We start from the raw sequence: 16,595 nt of genomic DNA, 5'->3' as shown, positions 1-16,595 counted from the left end.
GGGCCCCTGGAGAAGGGGGACAGGGGCCGGAAAGGGGGTGGCACAGGCTGGATTACCTTCTCTGAGCTAGTCTTGGTCAGGGATCCCAGGGGTGCTGGCGGGGCTGCATGAGCCCACTGTTGCTTTTTTCTGCATCTCTGCTTTCTCCTCGGTTAAATGGGCGTGACAGTACCTAGGGCTGCCCGAGCCTGCCCAAACCAAGGGGGGGGGGTGGCGGCGGGGGGTTTGCATCAACAGGAATTTGCAGACTGAAAGAGAGGGAGCTGGCTGTGGGAGGGGGTGGGGCAGGCTGGATGTGCAGGGGCCCGTGGGTCGTCGGGGCAGTGGGAAGGGGCGGAGGTGCCTCTGGGGGCCAGGCTGGCAGTGGAATTTGCTCCAGAACTCTCAGCATGCATGGGCTTGTCAGGCAGGGGTTCAGAGGCCCAAACAAAGCTGGGAACCAGCAGCAGCAGCAGCAGCAGCAGCAGAAGGGGACCTCTGGGCGACCCCCCTGCCTCCCGGGGCGCTGACTCCCCCCACCGAGGTACAGGGCCCCTCCCCCTGCAGGCACACCCCTCCTCCAACACACGTGCTGCCAAGCCCTCCATTAGTCACCCTGGCACTGACATACATAAATCCCATTAGTCACAGCCGCACAAACTCGCTTGCAAACACACCCAGGCGCACCCAGACAAAGACGGCCCTCAAAGAAGCCTTGCTTGTCCCCCGTGTCTCTTCCCCAGTGCCTAGAATAGTGTGGGGACACTCGGGGCTCAGCGAACACGCGCTCCGCTTCCCCCAAAGCAACCCTCTCCCCCAGCAACACCCCCTACAACTGGGCACTGCCAGCCCCCCCCAGGAACCACCGCCACCCCATCCCCTCTGGGTACACAGGTACCGAGATAAACGCCCACGACTGCCCTTGGCCAATCCCTCTTCCGCTGCTCTCGGGAGGGGGGCACTGCTGGCATTGTGGCCCCCTCCCCAGGCCTGTCCTCTGCCGGGTCTAGCAGGAAATCCATTCCCTAAGGTCAGCGAAGCTCCTGGGCAGGCGGCCCCCGTGCTGATTTATTGGCAGTTTATTTGGAGAAACTCTATCGCTCTTGGATTCCGGGCGGGGGAGTGGGGGGGATAAGCTCACGGTGGACTTTAACCTTGGGCTGAAACCGCAGCGCTTTGTTTTCGGAGGCGCTTCCTGGGGCGCCGCGGGGCCGGGCTCGGGGGGAGGCACGGCCGGAATGCGGCTGGGCAGCCTCTCCACTCCCAGGCTGCGTTCCCGCCGCCAAGGGGAGTGCTCAGATTCTCCGCCTGGGTCCCTCTAATTGTGCTTCTAGAAATCCGAGGAAGGAGCCACAGCTCGGCAGAGAGTTTCCGAGCGAGGTTTCCAAACCCTCCGCCTCCGACATCTGCCACGTGCCCGTCCGCAGTCGTGTCACTGGCACGGTGAGGTTCTCGGGAGGCACCCAGGAGGGGTGAATGCCTACCCCTTCCGAGGTTGTCCCCACCCCAAGTCTCGAGCAGGGGCGGTTGCCCGGAGGGGACGGTCCCCATCGCGTGCACCACTCACTCGGCTGATTCAGGGCAGGCGCCAGTGTGAAGGCCTGTTCCCCTACCCCCTGGCAGAGAGACAAACAGTGCTGGGGACATTAAATGTTATTATTGCAAACGCGCCATCTCTGCTCCCCCCCCAACACCTCCGGTCTCGGATAGAAAGAATATCGCCCCAACCAAGCTGCTGCCAGTGCCAGACTGGATGGTTTGCCTATTTGCGCCAAAGTGGGTAGCTGACGAGGCACCGAACCAGGACCAGACAGCGAAAAGCCCAGCATATCCCTGGGCGGAGGAGAAGATGGGCTGGTACCCGATGGGGAACCGGATAAGCCCCTGCCTCCAGGCCAGGTGCCTGCAGACACCCAGCGTGGTCCAGCAGAAAAAGGTCCCCCTCTGCGCCTGGTGCACCACCGAGGGCTCCGAGGGCAGAACGTCACCCCGGAATTACAGCTGGGTCTGCAGAGAGGGGTGGCAGGTGGAGTTCCGAGTTGCCGTTCTGACGCTGACCCTGGCGCTGCCTCTCGATGGCGCAGGCAGAGCCGGAGTTGGGCTCCAGCGGGTGGCCACCACCCATTTCAGCCTCACCTAGCCTTCCTGAGCGCGAGTGCCCGGCCCGGGTGCCCCTACCCCAGGCAGCGATCCGATGAGGCCCAGGCCGCCTCAGTCTGGTGGCCGCGGGTATGGAAGATGGTGGCACTGAGTGGGCAAGGCTTTTCCCTCTGTCTGGTGAACAGGGAAGCTTCTGGCTCGACTCCCTGTGCAGTCGTGGGGCTCCCAGGCCCTGACCAGGAGAGCAGGGCACCTGGCGCCGTCCTGGACCTGGGGTCAACCAGGAGTACCCGCGTGTGAGCAGCACTAAAGAGGGCTCCCCCTCGCCGAGATTTATGGCGGCAGCCAGCCCCCTGAGCACGGAGTGTCTCTCTCTGTCCCTTCAGAGCCAAACAGTGGAGTGGAAGACCCGACCCGGCCGGGGGGAAGAGGCCGGGGCCGGAGGCGGGGCCGAGAGCTGCCGCGATCTGCCAGGGGCGGCGGGGCGCTTGGGTCTGGGCAGAGCCTCGCGCCCTGTCCCTGCGGCTTTCTGGCGCCGCGTCCTTCGTCTTCCTGGCGAGTGGGGACCAATCTCAGCTGGACTGGCCGGACCTCGGCTCAGCGCCCAGTCGTGGCTGGGCCAGTCCGATCAAGCGGGATGGTGAGCCTGGCTTTCCCAGGCGGAGCCTCTCCGGGTTTTAGAGGCACCCGGACCAGGAGCTCCCTGGTTGCCGGACCTGGAACCTGGAAACTTGCGCGTGCAAGACCGGGGCGCTCGGCTTCCCGAGCTGGCACCCGGGGCTCCCTCCGCCGAGGGGCTGGCGGCGTGTGGGGACTCCCGTCTCCACGGGCAAAGGAGGTTTGGGTGGAGGTGGTTCGGGTGTCCTAGGCTAGGAAACGATGCTGGTTTCTTTTCTGAGGAGGGGGCGGGGGGGGGGGAGAACGGGTCCGATCGGCCAGCGCCACCAGGGTTCCCTGAGTCGGGCAGGATTGACCGAGGCGCGGGGGACTGCCGCCGCGCCAGAAAGGCGCAGCCCGGGAAAGCGGAGTCCAAGGTTGGCCTGTCCTTTGGTTGGAAAACAAAAGGGAAGAATTTGGTCAGTCAGGCCGCGTCCACGGAGCTGGAGGCCTAGGAACGAACATACAAAAAGCCTGGACCCTGGCGGCCCAGGATGGCCCAGGACCGCAGCGCTGGCTTGGGAGGCTTCTCCGGAACTGAGGTTTGGGTTGCAAGGAGGTTCCCCGCCCTTCAGCCGATTTTCCGCCCGCCAGTACAAAACACACACAGATACACACTGCGTCAACAGTCTTTTTGGCCAAGGATCCTGCCGAGTAAACACAAGGACGGGGGGAGGGGGAAGATGGCGGCGGGGCCGGGAAGACTGCGGGCCGCCGGCGGGGAGCGGCCCCGCGCCCGGCGCCCCGGCCCGCGGCTCCCGAGTGCGCGGCCACCAGGGCGGGGAGGGTGTTTCCCCAGACACCGAAGCCCGGCTAGGAGTGCCCATACGAGCGGTGGCGTCGTGGAAGGAGCCTGGGCTGCGCCCATCCCTCGGCCTGGGATCCGTCCCCCGCCCCAAGATGGCTCCCGGCCGCTGTTTACCCGGGGACCGCGGGCACCGGGACGCGCGCCGCCCGGGAGGGGGGCAACGAGCTGGGCGCCGGCAGGGCGGCTCCGCGGCGTGGCCGGCTCGCGCCCGTACACCCGCGGCAGCTCGGAGCACCGGGCGGGGCGGGGGGGCAGTGTCCGTCCTGCGAGCCCCGCTCGGCAGGCAGCCGGGAACCTGGAGCCACCACCGCCATCTCCGCGTTCCCAGGCCCGGCGCCCCGGCCGGGCTCTGGCAGGAGGGCCGCGCAGCGGCTCGCGCGGATGCAGGTGTGCGCGGGGAGGGCGGCACCAGGGGGCCGCGGCCCACAAAGGCCCGGGGTACGGGCTGGGGAGGGGGCTTCGCCTGCCCCAACCTCTGCCCTAATGAAATGCAGGCTCGGTTTGCCACGCAGACTAGGCGCACCCTTGGAAATGCAAACGCCATTTCATTGGCAAATGCAGGGCAAACAGGCAGAATTTTTATTAGCAACTAAATGATTTATGGCACACAAACCCCGCCGCCACAATTACGGCGTCTTCGTGCATCCAGGGGTGACAACATTAAACATTTATAAAAATAGGCTTTTGTTTTTTTCCACCCGACAAGCCCTTTGTATTCCCCACCCCAACTCTCTCAACACACCTATTTTTTTCCTTGAGCTATATTAAACAAAAACATTCCAGATCCCGGGGCGGGGAAAACAGAGTGGGAGATCAGGGTCTGGGGGCTGAATATTGAGCGATGGGGGTTCGGGCGTGGGAGGGTTTACTAGGAACCTACAAAGACCTCTGGCTAAGACTCAAGGACGCTCGGCGCTCACCCGCGCTGCGCCCCCGCGCTCGGCCCCTTCCCCTGCCTAGGCTTTCAGCAGCCTCGAGCAGCTCAACTGCATTTACTTTATTTTTGCAGTCACTCCCCCCTCCCCCAAGGCACACAGACACAATACCTCCTTTCTCTAACCCCCCTCTCCTCTCGGTCTTTGCTCCCGGCCGTCCCGGGGCTGCACCGGGAGCTTCCCGCCGCCCCGGCAGCCACTGAGACCGGCGCGCCCCGCTCCGCCGCGCGTTCCCCTCGGCTCCGGCTATTTTCGTTCCTTTCTTGCCTTCACACTCCTCCCTCCCCCCCCCGCGGAGCTCCAGCTTCCAAAAGAGGGCAGCCTAGAAACCAGCGCGGGAGGCTCCAGAAAGGGCAACTTGAAACTGCCCTCAAGAGGCTGAACTTTTTTCCTCAAATTTATACTGGAATTAAATTAGACACCCCCAGTTCGCTCTCCAAGCCTACCCCCCCTTCTTTTTCTAAAAGTGGAGGAAAGAAAATAGAAAAAATTGGCGCTTAACTAGCTCATTTTTCCCTCCCTCCCAGAAAAGTTGCCTTAAAAATGGATTGGAGGAAAAAAGAAAAAAAATAGAACAAGCGATGCCAAAACGCTGAGTCCGCAGCGCGGGGCGAAAGAGCGGGCTTCTCTTGTTTTAATTAAAATCTAATCACCGCGGTTGCTCTCCGAGGCAGGATCGGCAAGGATTTCTGCCCCTCCAGGCTTCCCTCTGAGGGTAGGTAATGCCTAGCCGGGCACCGGTCCCTGTGGGGCTGCGGAGAGAGGGTGCGGGCCCCCAGGACTGCCCCTCCGACCGCGTCCGCACTCTGCGCCCGCGGCCAAGTAGGTTGCCGCGGGCAGCTCCCGGCGACTCAGCCCAGAAAGGATTTTGCTGAAAGTGCAAAATAAAAGTACAAAGTCTGGGGGATTGGGACTCCCCTCCCCCTCCGGCCGCCGCGGCCAGCCAAGCACTTTTTGGGCTTGGCTGCTGCTTCCTCTGAGCTCAACAGATTTTTTTTTTTTTTTTCCCGGTCTCGCCCTCCCTGGAGGGGGCGCGGCGGATGGAAGGCGAGAGAGCCCCCAGCCAAGAGGTTTTTAATATTACACTTTAATAGGTTTCAGAAGGCCCCGTGGAGAAATGCTAATAGGCTGAAATGTCAGAATCGAGAGGGAGTCAGTTCGCGCTCAGCCGATCTAATCCTTTTTTCTGCTCTGATTTTTTTTTTTTTTGCGGGGGGTGGAGAGAAAGGGAGGGGAGCGCCCACGCAAAGAGAGCCTTTGGGGAGGGGCGCGGTGAAAGCTCCGCAGCCGGGCCGAGAAAGGGGCGCGCCCTGGCCCGCGTTTCTATAGGAACCCCTTTTAGAAGATTAGAGACTCACCCGCTGCCCGCCGCCGTGGCCTTTCCAAAATATTAATCAGTAACCATCTGACACCGCGTTTCAGGGAGGAACCCGCAGACCCGGGCTCGGAAAACGGCCTTCTCGCCTGCCCATCCCACCCAACCGCGTTGCAGGGGAAGAGGGAATGAATCGCAGCTTTGTTTTAAAGTGGGGGGGGGAGAGGGAAAAAGCAGCCCTTGTCTGTTTTGGCGTCTCCACCGCGCGTTCTAGAAGGCGCGCCCCAAGGGAGGTGGGGAGCCGGGGGCCTGGGCGCGGGGTGCAGCAGCCCGCCAGGCCCCAGGCCCTTCCCGGCCCGCTCGGCCCGTCACCTCCTCCTGCGAGCAGGAAGCTGACAGGCGGCCCATTAAACCGCGCCTTGCAAAGCCCTGGATTGCGGCGACAACCATCTTCCTCTATTTTGATCACTCAGCCCAGACGCTGGGGAGGGGGGGAGGAAAAGGGAGGAGGAGGAAGGGGGGGGCCCAGAGCTGGTGGAGGGGGAGGAGGGCTGCCTAGAAACGGCCCGGAAAAATTCTCACCACCAGTTTTGATCATTCAACCCCGCCGAGGGGAGCCTGGAAACTGCTGGAGCCCCTAGGTCCGTAATTGGTTTTATAGGAATGGCTGGGGGCCAAGGTGTTTACATGCGCGTGATTGGCGGCGCGCGCGACCAATGGGTGGCGGCCGGAGGCAGGCCTTGGGGGGAGGCGGGCACCCGGGAACAATGCGTGTTTCTTCGCTGGAGAGTGCTCCCCTCCCCCAGCCTCCTCCTCCCCCCCCGCCTTTTTTTTTTTTTTTTTTTTTTAGCTCCAGCGAGAGGAACTTGAAAGGGGGGTTGTGTAATGTACCTTTTCCAATCCCGGGCTGTATATGGAGATTTGGGATTCTTTAAACCGGCGCTACCTGGATTTTATTAAAAAGCGGGGAGCTCGGCGGGAGGAAAGCTGGCTTTTCCGGGGGCTGCGGGAGCCCGGCCGCGGGAGGGCGGAGGAGTTGGCGCGCCGAGCGCTCGGCCTGGGGAGCGGTTTTCTACCAAAAAAAGGAAAGGCGGGCAAAAAGTGTGAGGCGGCTGCGGGTGGCGAAGGGGAGCAGCGGCAGCGGGATGGCGGGCAGCACGGGAGCCTAGCCGAGCCGGGAGCCGGGGCCGCCGCCAGAGTCGCCGGAGCCGGAGCCCGAAGCCGGGAGCCCTGCAGCGCCAGGTACGCCGCCGGGTCGCCCGACCGCCCCTGGCCGGGCGCAGTGGTCTCCAAACTTCTCCAGATGGCCCCCCACCTCTCCTTCCCCTCGGGCTGCGCCGGGGATCCCCACAGCTCTCCGGCTCTCGAGAACTCAATCGGGGGGTCAGGGCCGGCGTAGTGGGGCGCCCTGGGAGGGGTGGGGGCGAGGCCCTGTGCCCCGGACGCCCACCTGAGCCCCCAGCTCTTCTCTATCTTGCCCAGCCCTTCTCTAGCCCGCCCAGCTCGGCCGAGGGGCGTCGGTTCCCTCCTCGGTTCCCGGTAGGCGGCGGGGGAGCCAGGGACGCCGAGACGTTTTCGATTATAGGCTGTTTTTAATTAAAAGCCGGAATTCAGCCATTTTAACTGCATTTAAGAGGGGGAGAAAAGTAGGGAGAACGCAGCGGAGCCCGCAGATGGCCAAACCAGCTTCTCTGCCAGAGCAAGGGTGTTTCGGGGGGCTTCACCTCGACTTCCCCAAAGTGGGGCGCCGGGGCATGCCCCGCAGCGCTGGCTTTTAAAAGAAAGCTACACAAAGAACATTTTTTTTTCTTTTTTAAAATCACGGAACGCTTCTCGCCTCTTTGAGGCAGTATCTTCGGATGTGGCGATCTTAGATTTTTCCAAAGTAAACGCGGATCTGGTAACCGGAGCCTGATGGGAGAGAGCAAGGGAGGGAGGGAGGAAGAGGGTGTTTGTAACCAAAACCAGGTTAAAATAAGCACCCTTAGGAAAGTTGGGGAGGAAGGCTGGAGTAGGCCGGGGTGGGGGGGGTCTGCAGCTCGGGGGGCTGGGCGCTGGTCGCGGGGCGCAGGGCGGGCACCCGGGAGCCGATGGCTTTGGCGTGATCCTCGGCTCTAGGAGCGGCCGGCCTCTTGGAATCAGGAATCCGAGCTGCTGCGGGCAGGCGGAGAGCGAGGGCAGCCTTGGCTCCCAGACCCCCTCCCGCCCCCGCGGGAATCGGCAAACGGCAAATCTTTTCAACAAATAGCTTTAAACGGGAACTACAGGGGGATTTGCCCAGCGCTGGGGGAGGCGCCCCTGGGTCGGCCCGCGCCGCCAAGGTTTTCTTCGTAGGTTGTTTTGGGGGGAGTGGGGGAAGCTAGGGTCGGAGGGAGACCCTCGAATCTTTCCCTTCGCTTCTGACGCCCCCCAGATCCCCCGCGCCAGGCCACGTCCTCGGCGCAGGATTCCCAGGCCAGGGCGTTGGAAAATGAAACTAAGGCTTGTTTTGAAGGATTCTTTCCAGTCCTCGGGCGAGAATGCCACGTCTCGGGTCCTCGGACTTAGACTCTGCGACTCACAGTGGCCCGAGGAGGGTGGCGCGAGGGCCGACGAGTCCCCTTAAAAATAACAAACCCGCTTAGCACCCTCGCTCGCGAAAAAACTACAAACTCCCAGGCTCCGGTCGAGCTCCGGGGAACCCAACTCCGAAAAGGGAGACGAGGGCCCATAAAGGTTAAATATTAAACTTTACGGATCAGATAGTGACATCGTGTTTAGGGAGACATTTCAAACTGCTCGTGGCAAGGGTTCACGGTTTGAAACCCCGGAGCCTATGACGCCCAGGAATCCAACACACTCTGGAGGTTTGTATTGACGCGCTCCCGGCGCGGCCCAGAGGCCTTGCTCCGTTTCGGGAGCACCTGTGAGTTGTCCGGGCTGAGGCGCCGTGAGCCACCGGCTGCTTTTTAAACCGGGTCCCCGTGAACCTGAAGCCGCCGGAGGAAGGAGCAGGGCATTTTACTTATTCTGTAAAAAGGGGCTACTGCCCATTGCATTTCTTTCCACCCCCTCGGCAGCCCCCGACCCTCCACGGCAAGACGACTTTCTGAACTTGTTTCTCCCCCCCTCTCCCTTTTTTTTCTTTTCCCTTCTCTTTCTTCCGCGGCCCGTCGCTGCTCCCCGCCAAGACGCCTTGTGCGCCGCCTCGCGCAGCTCCGCCTAGCCGCTCCGAGGGGCCCCACCACCGGCCGTCGGTGCGCCGCGGGCCGCGGGCCCGCCGCCGAGCGCAAGCCCCGCTGGCCGCCGCCATGCCCGCCGCGGAGCCCCCGCCGCTCGAGGACTCTGGGACTACGCCGAAGCCGAACTTTTAGGTCCCACTGAACGAGGCCCGCGGGCCGGGTGGGGGGCTGGCCGCGGCACTCCCGCGGAGGATGGATGGCCGAGACTTCGGGCCCCCGCGGTCCGTGCACGGCCCCCCGCCGCCGCTGCTGTCCGGCCTGGCCATGGACAGCCACCGCGTGGGTGCGGCCACGGCCGGACGCCTGCCCGCTTCAGGCTTGCCCGGCCCGCTGCCGCCTGGGAAGTACATGGCCGGCCTCAACCTCCACCCGCACCCGGGTAAGTGCCCTGCGCTGTGCCCGCCCCCTCTTGCCCCCTCGGGATCTTGGGGGGAGGCCCGGGGGATCTACGCGGTCTGTCCCTCACTCCCCACCCCGGAGTTCTCAACCGGGGTTCGGCGACTCCCTCTGCCTTGGCGGGTCCACGGGGTGCAGGCAGGCGCAGGTCCCCGGCGGGCGGGCGGGGAGACCCCTGGGCCCAGGGCAGAGGCCAGTCTGGAGGCCCCAGGGGAGAGGGGCGCGCGGCGCAGCTGTCTTCCCCCGCACGCCGCGCTCTGCGGAAATCGGAGCCAGCCGAGGTGATTCCAAACTCCAGGCCTTTCGGCTGGAGCCTGGGCTGGAGTTTTCAAAATCTGAGCGAGAGAAGGACAAGCCAGCTCCATACCCTTTGAGACATCTGCTCCCAGAGCTAGAATACTTTTCTTGGCAAATGTCTTTTGGGCGCCATGGGCCCGAGTTCCATCCTTGGCTTCCGGACTCTCGTGTGGGGTCCCCGGCCAGGCGCCTGGGGGTGCGGCAGGACCGAGACCCCAGCCCTGGGAATACGGCCTCTGGTGGGCTGGCGGCGGCGGCCCTCGGGAGAGACCCCTCAGGCTCGGAAAAGAGAAGGGCAGTTGCAGGACCTACTCCCCGGGAGGAGGGCAGCACCCGCGGCCCCGGGGACCCCATGTTTTCCGATGGGAAGGCGGGTGCACCGCGCGGCGAGGATGCAGACTTTGGGCAGCCGCCATCCCGAAGCGGCAAAGGAGCGGATCCGCGGGGCACGATCCGCGGAGGGAATGCCTTTGGCCGGACACGCAACCGCGGGAAGAGGTGGCCGCGAAGGCCCGGTGGCTCCCGCCATTTCCCAGGAGGGGCTGCAGCCTCGGTGGGGACCGCACGGGGGAGGGAGAAGCTTGCCCCAGGCGGGCCTCGGCTGCCTGCCTGCCGGGGTGGCAGGGAGACGCGGGGACCTTCAGACCTGCCTTTGGCCGCCGCAGGAGACAAGTCCCTCCTCCCAGGGCTGCCTCCAGCCTCTGTGCCTGGTGTCCCACGCTTGCAAAAGAAAAAGACAACAACAACAAAAAGACTCAGAAGAGAAAGCAAAAACATCTCTTCCACAAGATTCTTGTGATTTTTCCGGGAGCCCCCGACGCTCCCTTGGCCCTGGGTCTTGGAGGAGAGGACAGCTCTAGCTGCAGCAGCCGCTTTGGCCCTGCCCCGCCGACCCTGCCCGCTCGCTGTTTCTGCCGCTCTCTTTGATTTTTTTTTTTTCCTCTTGGAACTTTTCAGGAACCTGAGTCCCAGTGCTCCGCGGGACAAAGGGCCTTTGTGAGGCGCCAGGCGGGGGAGGGGCGCGCGCGGGGGGTCGGGAGCGCGAAGATCCCGCCTGCGGGGGCACGAGGACCGGGTCTGGCCTTGGGGCGCGTGGTGTCTCCCGGGAGCTGCGGGCCCCGTTGAGGGCTGGGGTTTTCTCCCAAGTACTGCCCTGCAGCCGAGGCAGGGGTGCCAGAGACTCCAGAGGAGAGGCTGGGGGCAGCCCTGGCGTACAAAGGGCCGAACGTCTGTCCCCGTTTGCACGCCCCTAGAGGCCGCGGCAATTTTTGTGTTTGGCTTTTGGAGTGTGCCTGGCCCGGCTCGGGGAGGTGGCAGGGTTCTGTGGCCTAGGAGTCAGACCCTGGGTCCTCCTGGCTGGCACGGCCTTCACTCGCCTTCGGGAGCCTGAGAGAGGGCGCCGAGGACTCCCGATCTCCAGGCTGGCCGGAGCCTGGCCGCGGCCAAGGGTTCTAATCGAGCCGGGAAAAAGAGCCACTACTCAAGGGGGCCTCTGCGTGCGCGCCCCGTGCCAGGGCGCGGCCAGCCCAACCGCCGCAGCCAGGCCGCCTAACGCCCAAGAGGTAGATGGAGGGGCTGAGAGGGGGGGCGAAAGGACGTGGAAGTCGGAGGGAGGCGGCTGCCGAGGCCTGTCCCAGCACCTTCTGCGCTGGGAGTCCTGCGTGCTCCGCGGCTGAGGTCATGGAGGAAATAGACGCGCGCGGGAAGCGCTGCGCCGGGCAGGGCATGCCAGCCGCCGTTGGGGCCGCTGCTCACCCAGCGGGGAGGAGTGGGGCTCTGGCACTGGCTCTAGCTGTCCCCACCTTGAGCGGCCGCGCGCCGAGACCTAGGGACCCCGGGCCAACGCCCAGAGCCAGAGCCCTGTGCTAATCCCATTAGCCTGGCGGTGGGGAGCTGCTCCCCATTCACTGCTCGGGGTGGGGCCGGATTACACATTCCTTTGCCCAGCACCCCTCCCCCCTTCCTCGCGGGGTGCAGGTGCTAAATTCTCTCTTTTCCACGCGCTTCACCTTCTTGGCTATCAGCTCCCTAAGTCTCGCCAGCGGTTATCAGCTTCATCTTTATTTGTTTATTTTTGTACTGGGAAGCCTGGTGAGGCTGAGCTATTTGCCCGGGGTCACACAGCCAGAGAGAGTGAGAGGCCGAATCACCTCTGGACTCCAGCGGGGGCGGGAGCTCGGGGCCGGATCCAGCTCTTCCAGGCGGAGGCAGCTCTGTGGGTAGAGCACACAGCTGGAAAGGTCCGTGGCTGGGGGTGGTGGGATTGGGACCCGGTGCCAGCGTGCATTGATGGCTGTGTGTGCCCGCGCCTGCCCTGAGTCTCTGGGAGGAGATGCATTTTCTGCATCACGAGTCTAAAGGCCGAGAGGGTTAGAAGGGGAAGTGAAATTGAGAGTCAGCGGGGGTTGGGGTTACAGGGTTGTAGGGACCTTTCCCTTAGTTTTGAGTATCCATAGGTATGAGCCCTACCTGTTTGCTGCAGTGTGAGATGGACAAGTGAGTGACAAGCTCCCCGTAGACCTGCCCAGGTGCCCTGGAGTGGGGAGGCCTGGGCTGCTGCCCTCCTCATCACAGTTAAAGAGCTATTAGGATTTTGTACTTGGATGTTTATTCTCCCTGCCCCCACACCCTGGGCTGGCCCTTGAAGGATATTTGAATGGGAGGTGGGAACCCAGGATCAGGCCGGGGAGGCCCTGCACTTTGCACTGGCCAGTGACAATAGCAGGCCACCGGCCTTTCCCAGCATCTGATCAGCTCTATCTCGGAATCCAGGCTGTCAGCCTCCCGGGGTTGATTTAAAAAGATTAATCAGTGGGCCTGGGTGGTGGAGCCAGGTGATCCCGCTGATAAGGGAGATTTGCGGGGTGCATCCCCCTCTGGGTGGAGGCACAGGGAGGCCCCGGGGAGGTTCTAGAATCTGGAAGGGCCTCCGCAGCCCCCTGGCTCCCTGAGCTTCCCGGTTCTTTAACGCTCAGCCCCAGCGTTTTCGTCTCTCCTCACTTGTTCATTTAGTCAGCCAAGGATTTCCAAGTGCCTCCTGCGTGCCAGGCACGGCGCCGGCCCTGGGAATCAGCGGTGACCCAACACACATGTCTTTGCTCTCATTGGAGCGGCCATCCTGGTGTGGGGGCCAGGCAGTAAACACAAGTCAGCCAAGGAGGTCATTTTAAAGAGAGATACAGGCTGGGAAGGACAGAAGACACTCCCCAGGGTCTCTTTGGGCCAGAGGGGTGGGGGGCTGCGAACCTTGCGAGTGGCGGGAGGTGGGGGGACCCCTGCCGGTCCCCGGAGGCCAGTGATTTTCAAACGATGAGGAATGAGAAGGCACTGAAGGGTTTTAAATGGAAAGAAGTGACTCCAATTAAGGGACGTTTTACCGAACTGGTCTGGACTCTTGAAAAATGTGAAAGGCACACAAGACAAAGGAACGCTGAGACCTGTGCCTGATTCCAGGAGGCCCCAAAACTGTGACAGCGGAAGGCCATACAGGGCTCTCACTTGGATCTGGGGTCAGGGAAGAAATTGCTCGAAAGGACATCCCTGGGGCCATCGACGAAACTGGCATCTGGACGGTAGATTAGCCGATGGCGTCCAATCAGCATCACGTTTCGGGAAGTTGGTGGCTGTGATCATGGAAGCGAATGTCCTTGCCTTTAGCAGCGAGGACACTGACGTGTTTGGGGACGGGGATGGGATGCCTGCAACTCACTCTCAGGCGTGGCTCAGCAGGAGAGCAAAAAAACCCTCTCTTGTCATTTATACACACGGGCGGCAACGGCACATCAGGCGACTTCGAGTAACACGTCGGATGGGAAAGCGGTTCCCACGGCCGGCCCGGGAGCCGCTCGTGTGGCAGTTGTACCGTTTGTGAGCTGTACTCTTGTCAAACTTTTCTCTTGAGTTTGGAAGTATTTCGAAATAGGCATTTAACAAAATGAGTTTGGATTGCTGCCTAGAGGCTGGTCGCCGGCAGAGACACAGGGAACAAGTCAGCGGCATCAGGGAGGTGGTGGCCTGGGGGGCAGCTGGAGGTGGCCAGGGTGTGGTGCCTTGTGGGAGGTGGGGCAGATAAGGAGGGGGCCACAGATGGCTCCTGGGTCAGGGCTGCTTTTGGAGGAAAGGGGAGGAATGGATTTGAGAAGGCGGCGACTGGGCCTTCTCGACTTGGCTGTGGCCCGCTCGGGGTGCTCTTGGTTCCAGGCGTGCATCGGTCTGCAGTCTGATCTTGCTTCACGGCCACCAGGCCACGTGGAGCCCTGTCTTTGGTCACGTGGGGTCCTGTCTTTCACGCAGGCTCCATCCACCCTCATCACGCCCCTCCCCGCCCCTTACTTCCCAGCCCGAGATCAGAACAGGTCCTGGGCCTTCTCCAGGGGCTGCAGGGAGCCCTGGCCAGGGCTCATCCTTGGCCCCCAGGGCTGGGGTCCTTGCCACACCACCTGCCCACCTGGCACCTGACTTTGGAGGAGGTCAAGGCCACTGAGTGGGAGTCGCCCAAGCTCCTCATCCCCTTTGCAAATAGTTTTGCACATCCTGGGGCTTCATGAACCAGCTGGGGTTCTGTCTTGCCGTCACCAGATAGCTGCTTCCTTTGGAGGGCCTAGGGGCAGAGGTCAGAGTGCCGGAGTTTGGATCTGGCTCCTCATACGGAGTGCGTGACGACTCGAAAGCCTCGATTTTCTTAGCTGTGAAATGGGTCGCTTAGCGGCCCTGAATTCATCGCGTCGTCGTGACGTTTGAGCAAGAGCCAGCGAGGCGCCTAGCACAGGAATAGCCCTCTGCAGAAGTTAGGGTAAAAGTGATGGCTATAATTATATTTGCCATTAACCGATGACTCACGGATTCCTTGCTCCAGTCTGATCTCCGACGGCCTCTGCGACTGTGTATGTAGCCCCTCTGGGTGGTCCAGAGGCTCCTTAGGCTCCAGGGTCCCAGGCAGAACCCAGCATTTTTCTTCTTCTTTTTCGGCGTAACAGATGCGTACAGATGCTCCGTAAACAGGCTCGGTCTGGAGCGGGTCTGTACGTTGCGCTTCTTCTCCAAAGCGGACACACCGGGCTCACCACCAGCCAGCTCAAGATCAGGACATTTCAGTCGTCCAGAGCTCCTTCTGCCACCTCCTGGTCACTGTCCACCCCACCCCAGCCTCTTTCTTCTGTTACCTTAGATTCGTCCGGCCTATTTTTGACCTTTTCCATAAGGGGGAATCGTGCGTGCAGCCCGCCCCTTTTCGTTTCTGGCTATTTCCAAGATTTGTCCGCATCTAAGGTGCCTGCGGATTTCCCGTTGCAGCGTAGTGTCTCGCTGGGTGACTACAGCACGGTCCCCCGCTCTTCTGTGGATGCTGAGTTGGGTTGTTTGCCGTGTTTGCTGGGAATAGTCCTCGTTTTGCGGGATATGTGTACTTAGCATCGAGGACTGGAATTGGCGGGTCACAGAGTATGTGTAAACTTGGCTTTTCCTGCTGTGAGCTCTCCAGAGGTTGCATCATTGTGGAACCTGTTCCCACCCCAGCGTCCCCATCTTCCGACCACGTGCTAGTGTCAGTTTCTTTAAATCCTCTTCATCCTGGTGAGTTAGTAGCAGTATATAAGCTTGTGTGCCTTTTATTGTTTTTACTTTTTGCGCATTTTATTTTTTTGGCCACACCCATGCCATGTGGAAGTTCCCCGGACCAGGGATCGAACCTGCCTTATAGCAGCGACCCAAGCTGCTGCCGTGACGATGCCAGATCCCTAACCCTCTCTGCCACAAGAGAAGTCCCTGTTTTTTTGTGCATGTTAAACACACAAATGTCTTTTCTGCGTTTATTTTTTAAAGCTTTATTGAGGACTACTTTGCATCCTGTAAAATTCACCCATGGAAAGTGTACAGTTCACGCCTGTTTTATGCTTAATATAAACTTCAGCGTAAAGTTACACATCATTTTAAAAGTCAGACAGGGAGGTCTCTGGTGGCCTAGTGGTTAAGGGATCTAGTGTTGTTACTGCTGTGGCTCAGGTCGCTGATGTGACATGGGTTTGATCCTTGACTTGGGAGCTTCCATATACTGTGGGCTCTGCCCAAGAAAAAAACGTCAGATGGTGCTAGAAGGAATAGAGAGAGAATTGTGGTCTCTTGGCTCCTGTCTCCCAACTCCTGATGGCCCCTTGTAATTCTCTTGGCTCTTTCTTTGCCCCCCCCCTTTCTCTTTCTTTCTTTCTTTTTTTTTTCTTTTGCTGTTTAGAGCTGCACTGGCGGCATATGGAGGTTCCCAGGCTAGGGGTCGAATCAGAGCTGCAGCTGCCGACCTGCCCCACAGCCACAGCAACATCAGATCTAAGCCGTGTCTGCGACCTACACCACAGCTCACGGCAATGCCGGATCCTTAACCCACGGAGCGAGGCCAGGGATTGAACCCGAAACCTCATGGTTCCTAGTCGGATTGGTTTCTGCTGCGCCAGGACGGGACCTCATCTTTGGGCCTTTTCATCCACCTTGCTCTGTACTAACCTGCTCCTAGCACAGGTTATTTTTCATATTTTGTGGTTCCTAATTGAATGAGGAGGGTTTTGCGTAGACTGCCCAGGTCTTCATTGTGACTCTTCCATCTATTACTCTGAGGTCCCAGGCAGGTTCCTCTGAGTCTTGTGCCTTGGTTTTCTCAGCTGTGAAATGGGGTGACAAGAGTATCTACTTCGAGGGAATTCAGTAGTCAGTACATATAGAACATTTAGAACAGGATCTGCAGGAGTTCCCGCTGTGGCTCAGCGGGTTAAGAACCTGTGAGGATGTGGGTTCGATCCCTGGCCTTGCTCAGCGGGTTAAGGATCCAGCAGTGCCATGAGCTGCGGTGTAGGTCGCAGATGCAGCTCGGATCTGGTGTGGCTGTGGCTGTGGTGTAGACT

General features: G+C 61.2%; 2 protein-coding genes across 2 annotated transcripts in view; both read left to right on the top strand.

Annotated features, from left to right (window-relative positions):
- LOC110260072 (bcl-2-binding component 3-like) lies at positions 3,420–9,147 on the top strand. The gene is made up of 7 exons (XM_021087964.1): positions 3,420–3,498; positions 3,873–3,982; positions 5,199–5,301; positions 6,880–7,036; positions 7,288–7,333; positions 8,621–8,699; positions 8,990–9,147. The coding sequence occupies exons 1-7, from the start codon at positions 3,420–3,422 to the stop codon at positions 9,145–9,147; spliced, it is 732 nt and encodes a 243-aa protein (XP_020943623.1).
- TNRC18 (trinucleotide repeat containing 18) overlaps positions 6,630–16,595 on the top strand; it is a 94,489-nt gene continuing 84,523 nt past the window's right edge. The window contains 2 exon segments of the mRNA XM_021086041.1: positions 6,630–7,036; positions 8,965–9,394. Coding sequence (XP_020941700.1) covers positions 9,208–9,394 — 187 coding nt within the window. The 5' untranslated portion in view covers positions 6,630–7,036; positions 8,965–9,207.

Source organism: Sus scrofa, chromosome 3 (assembly GCF_000003025.6).
Source record: "Sus scrofa isolate TJ Tabasco breed Duroc chromosome 3, Sscrofa11.1, whole genome shotgun sequence".
In the NCBI taxonomy this organism is placed as follows: Eukaryota; Metazoa; Chordata; class Mammalia; order Artiodactyla; family Suidae; genus Sus; species Sus scrofa.
The sequence above is the reverse complement of the archived record's forward strand: the minus strand, read 5'-3'. Positions and strand labels throughout refer to the sequence as shown.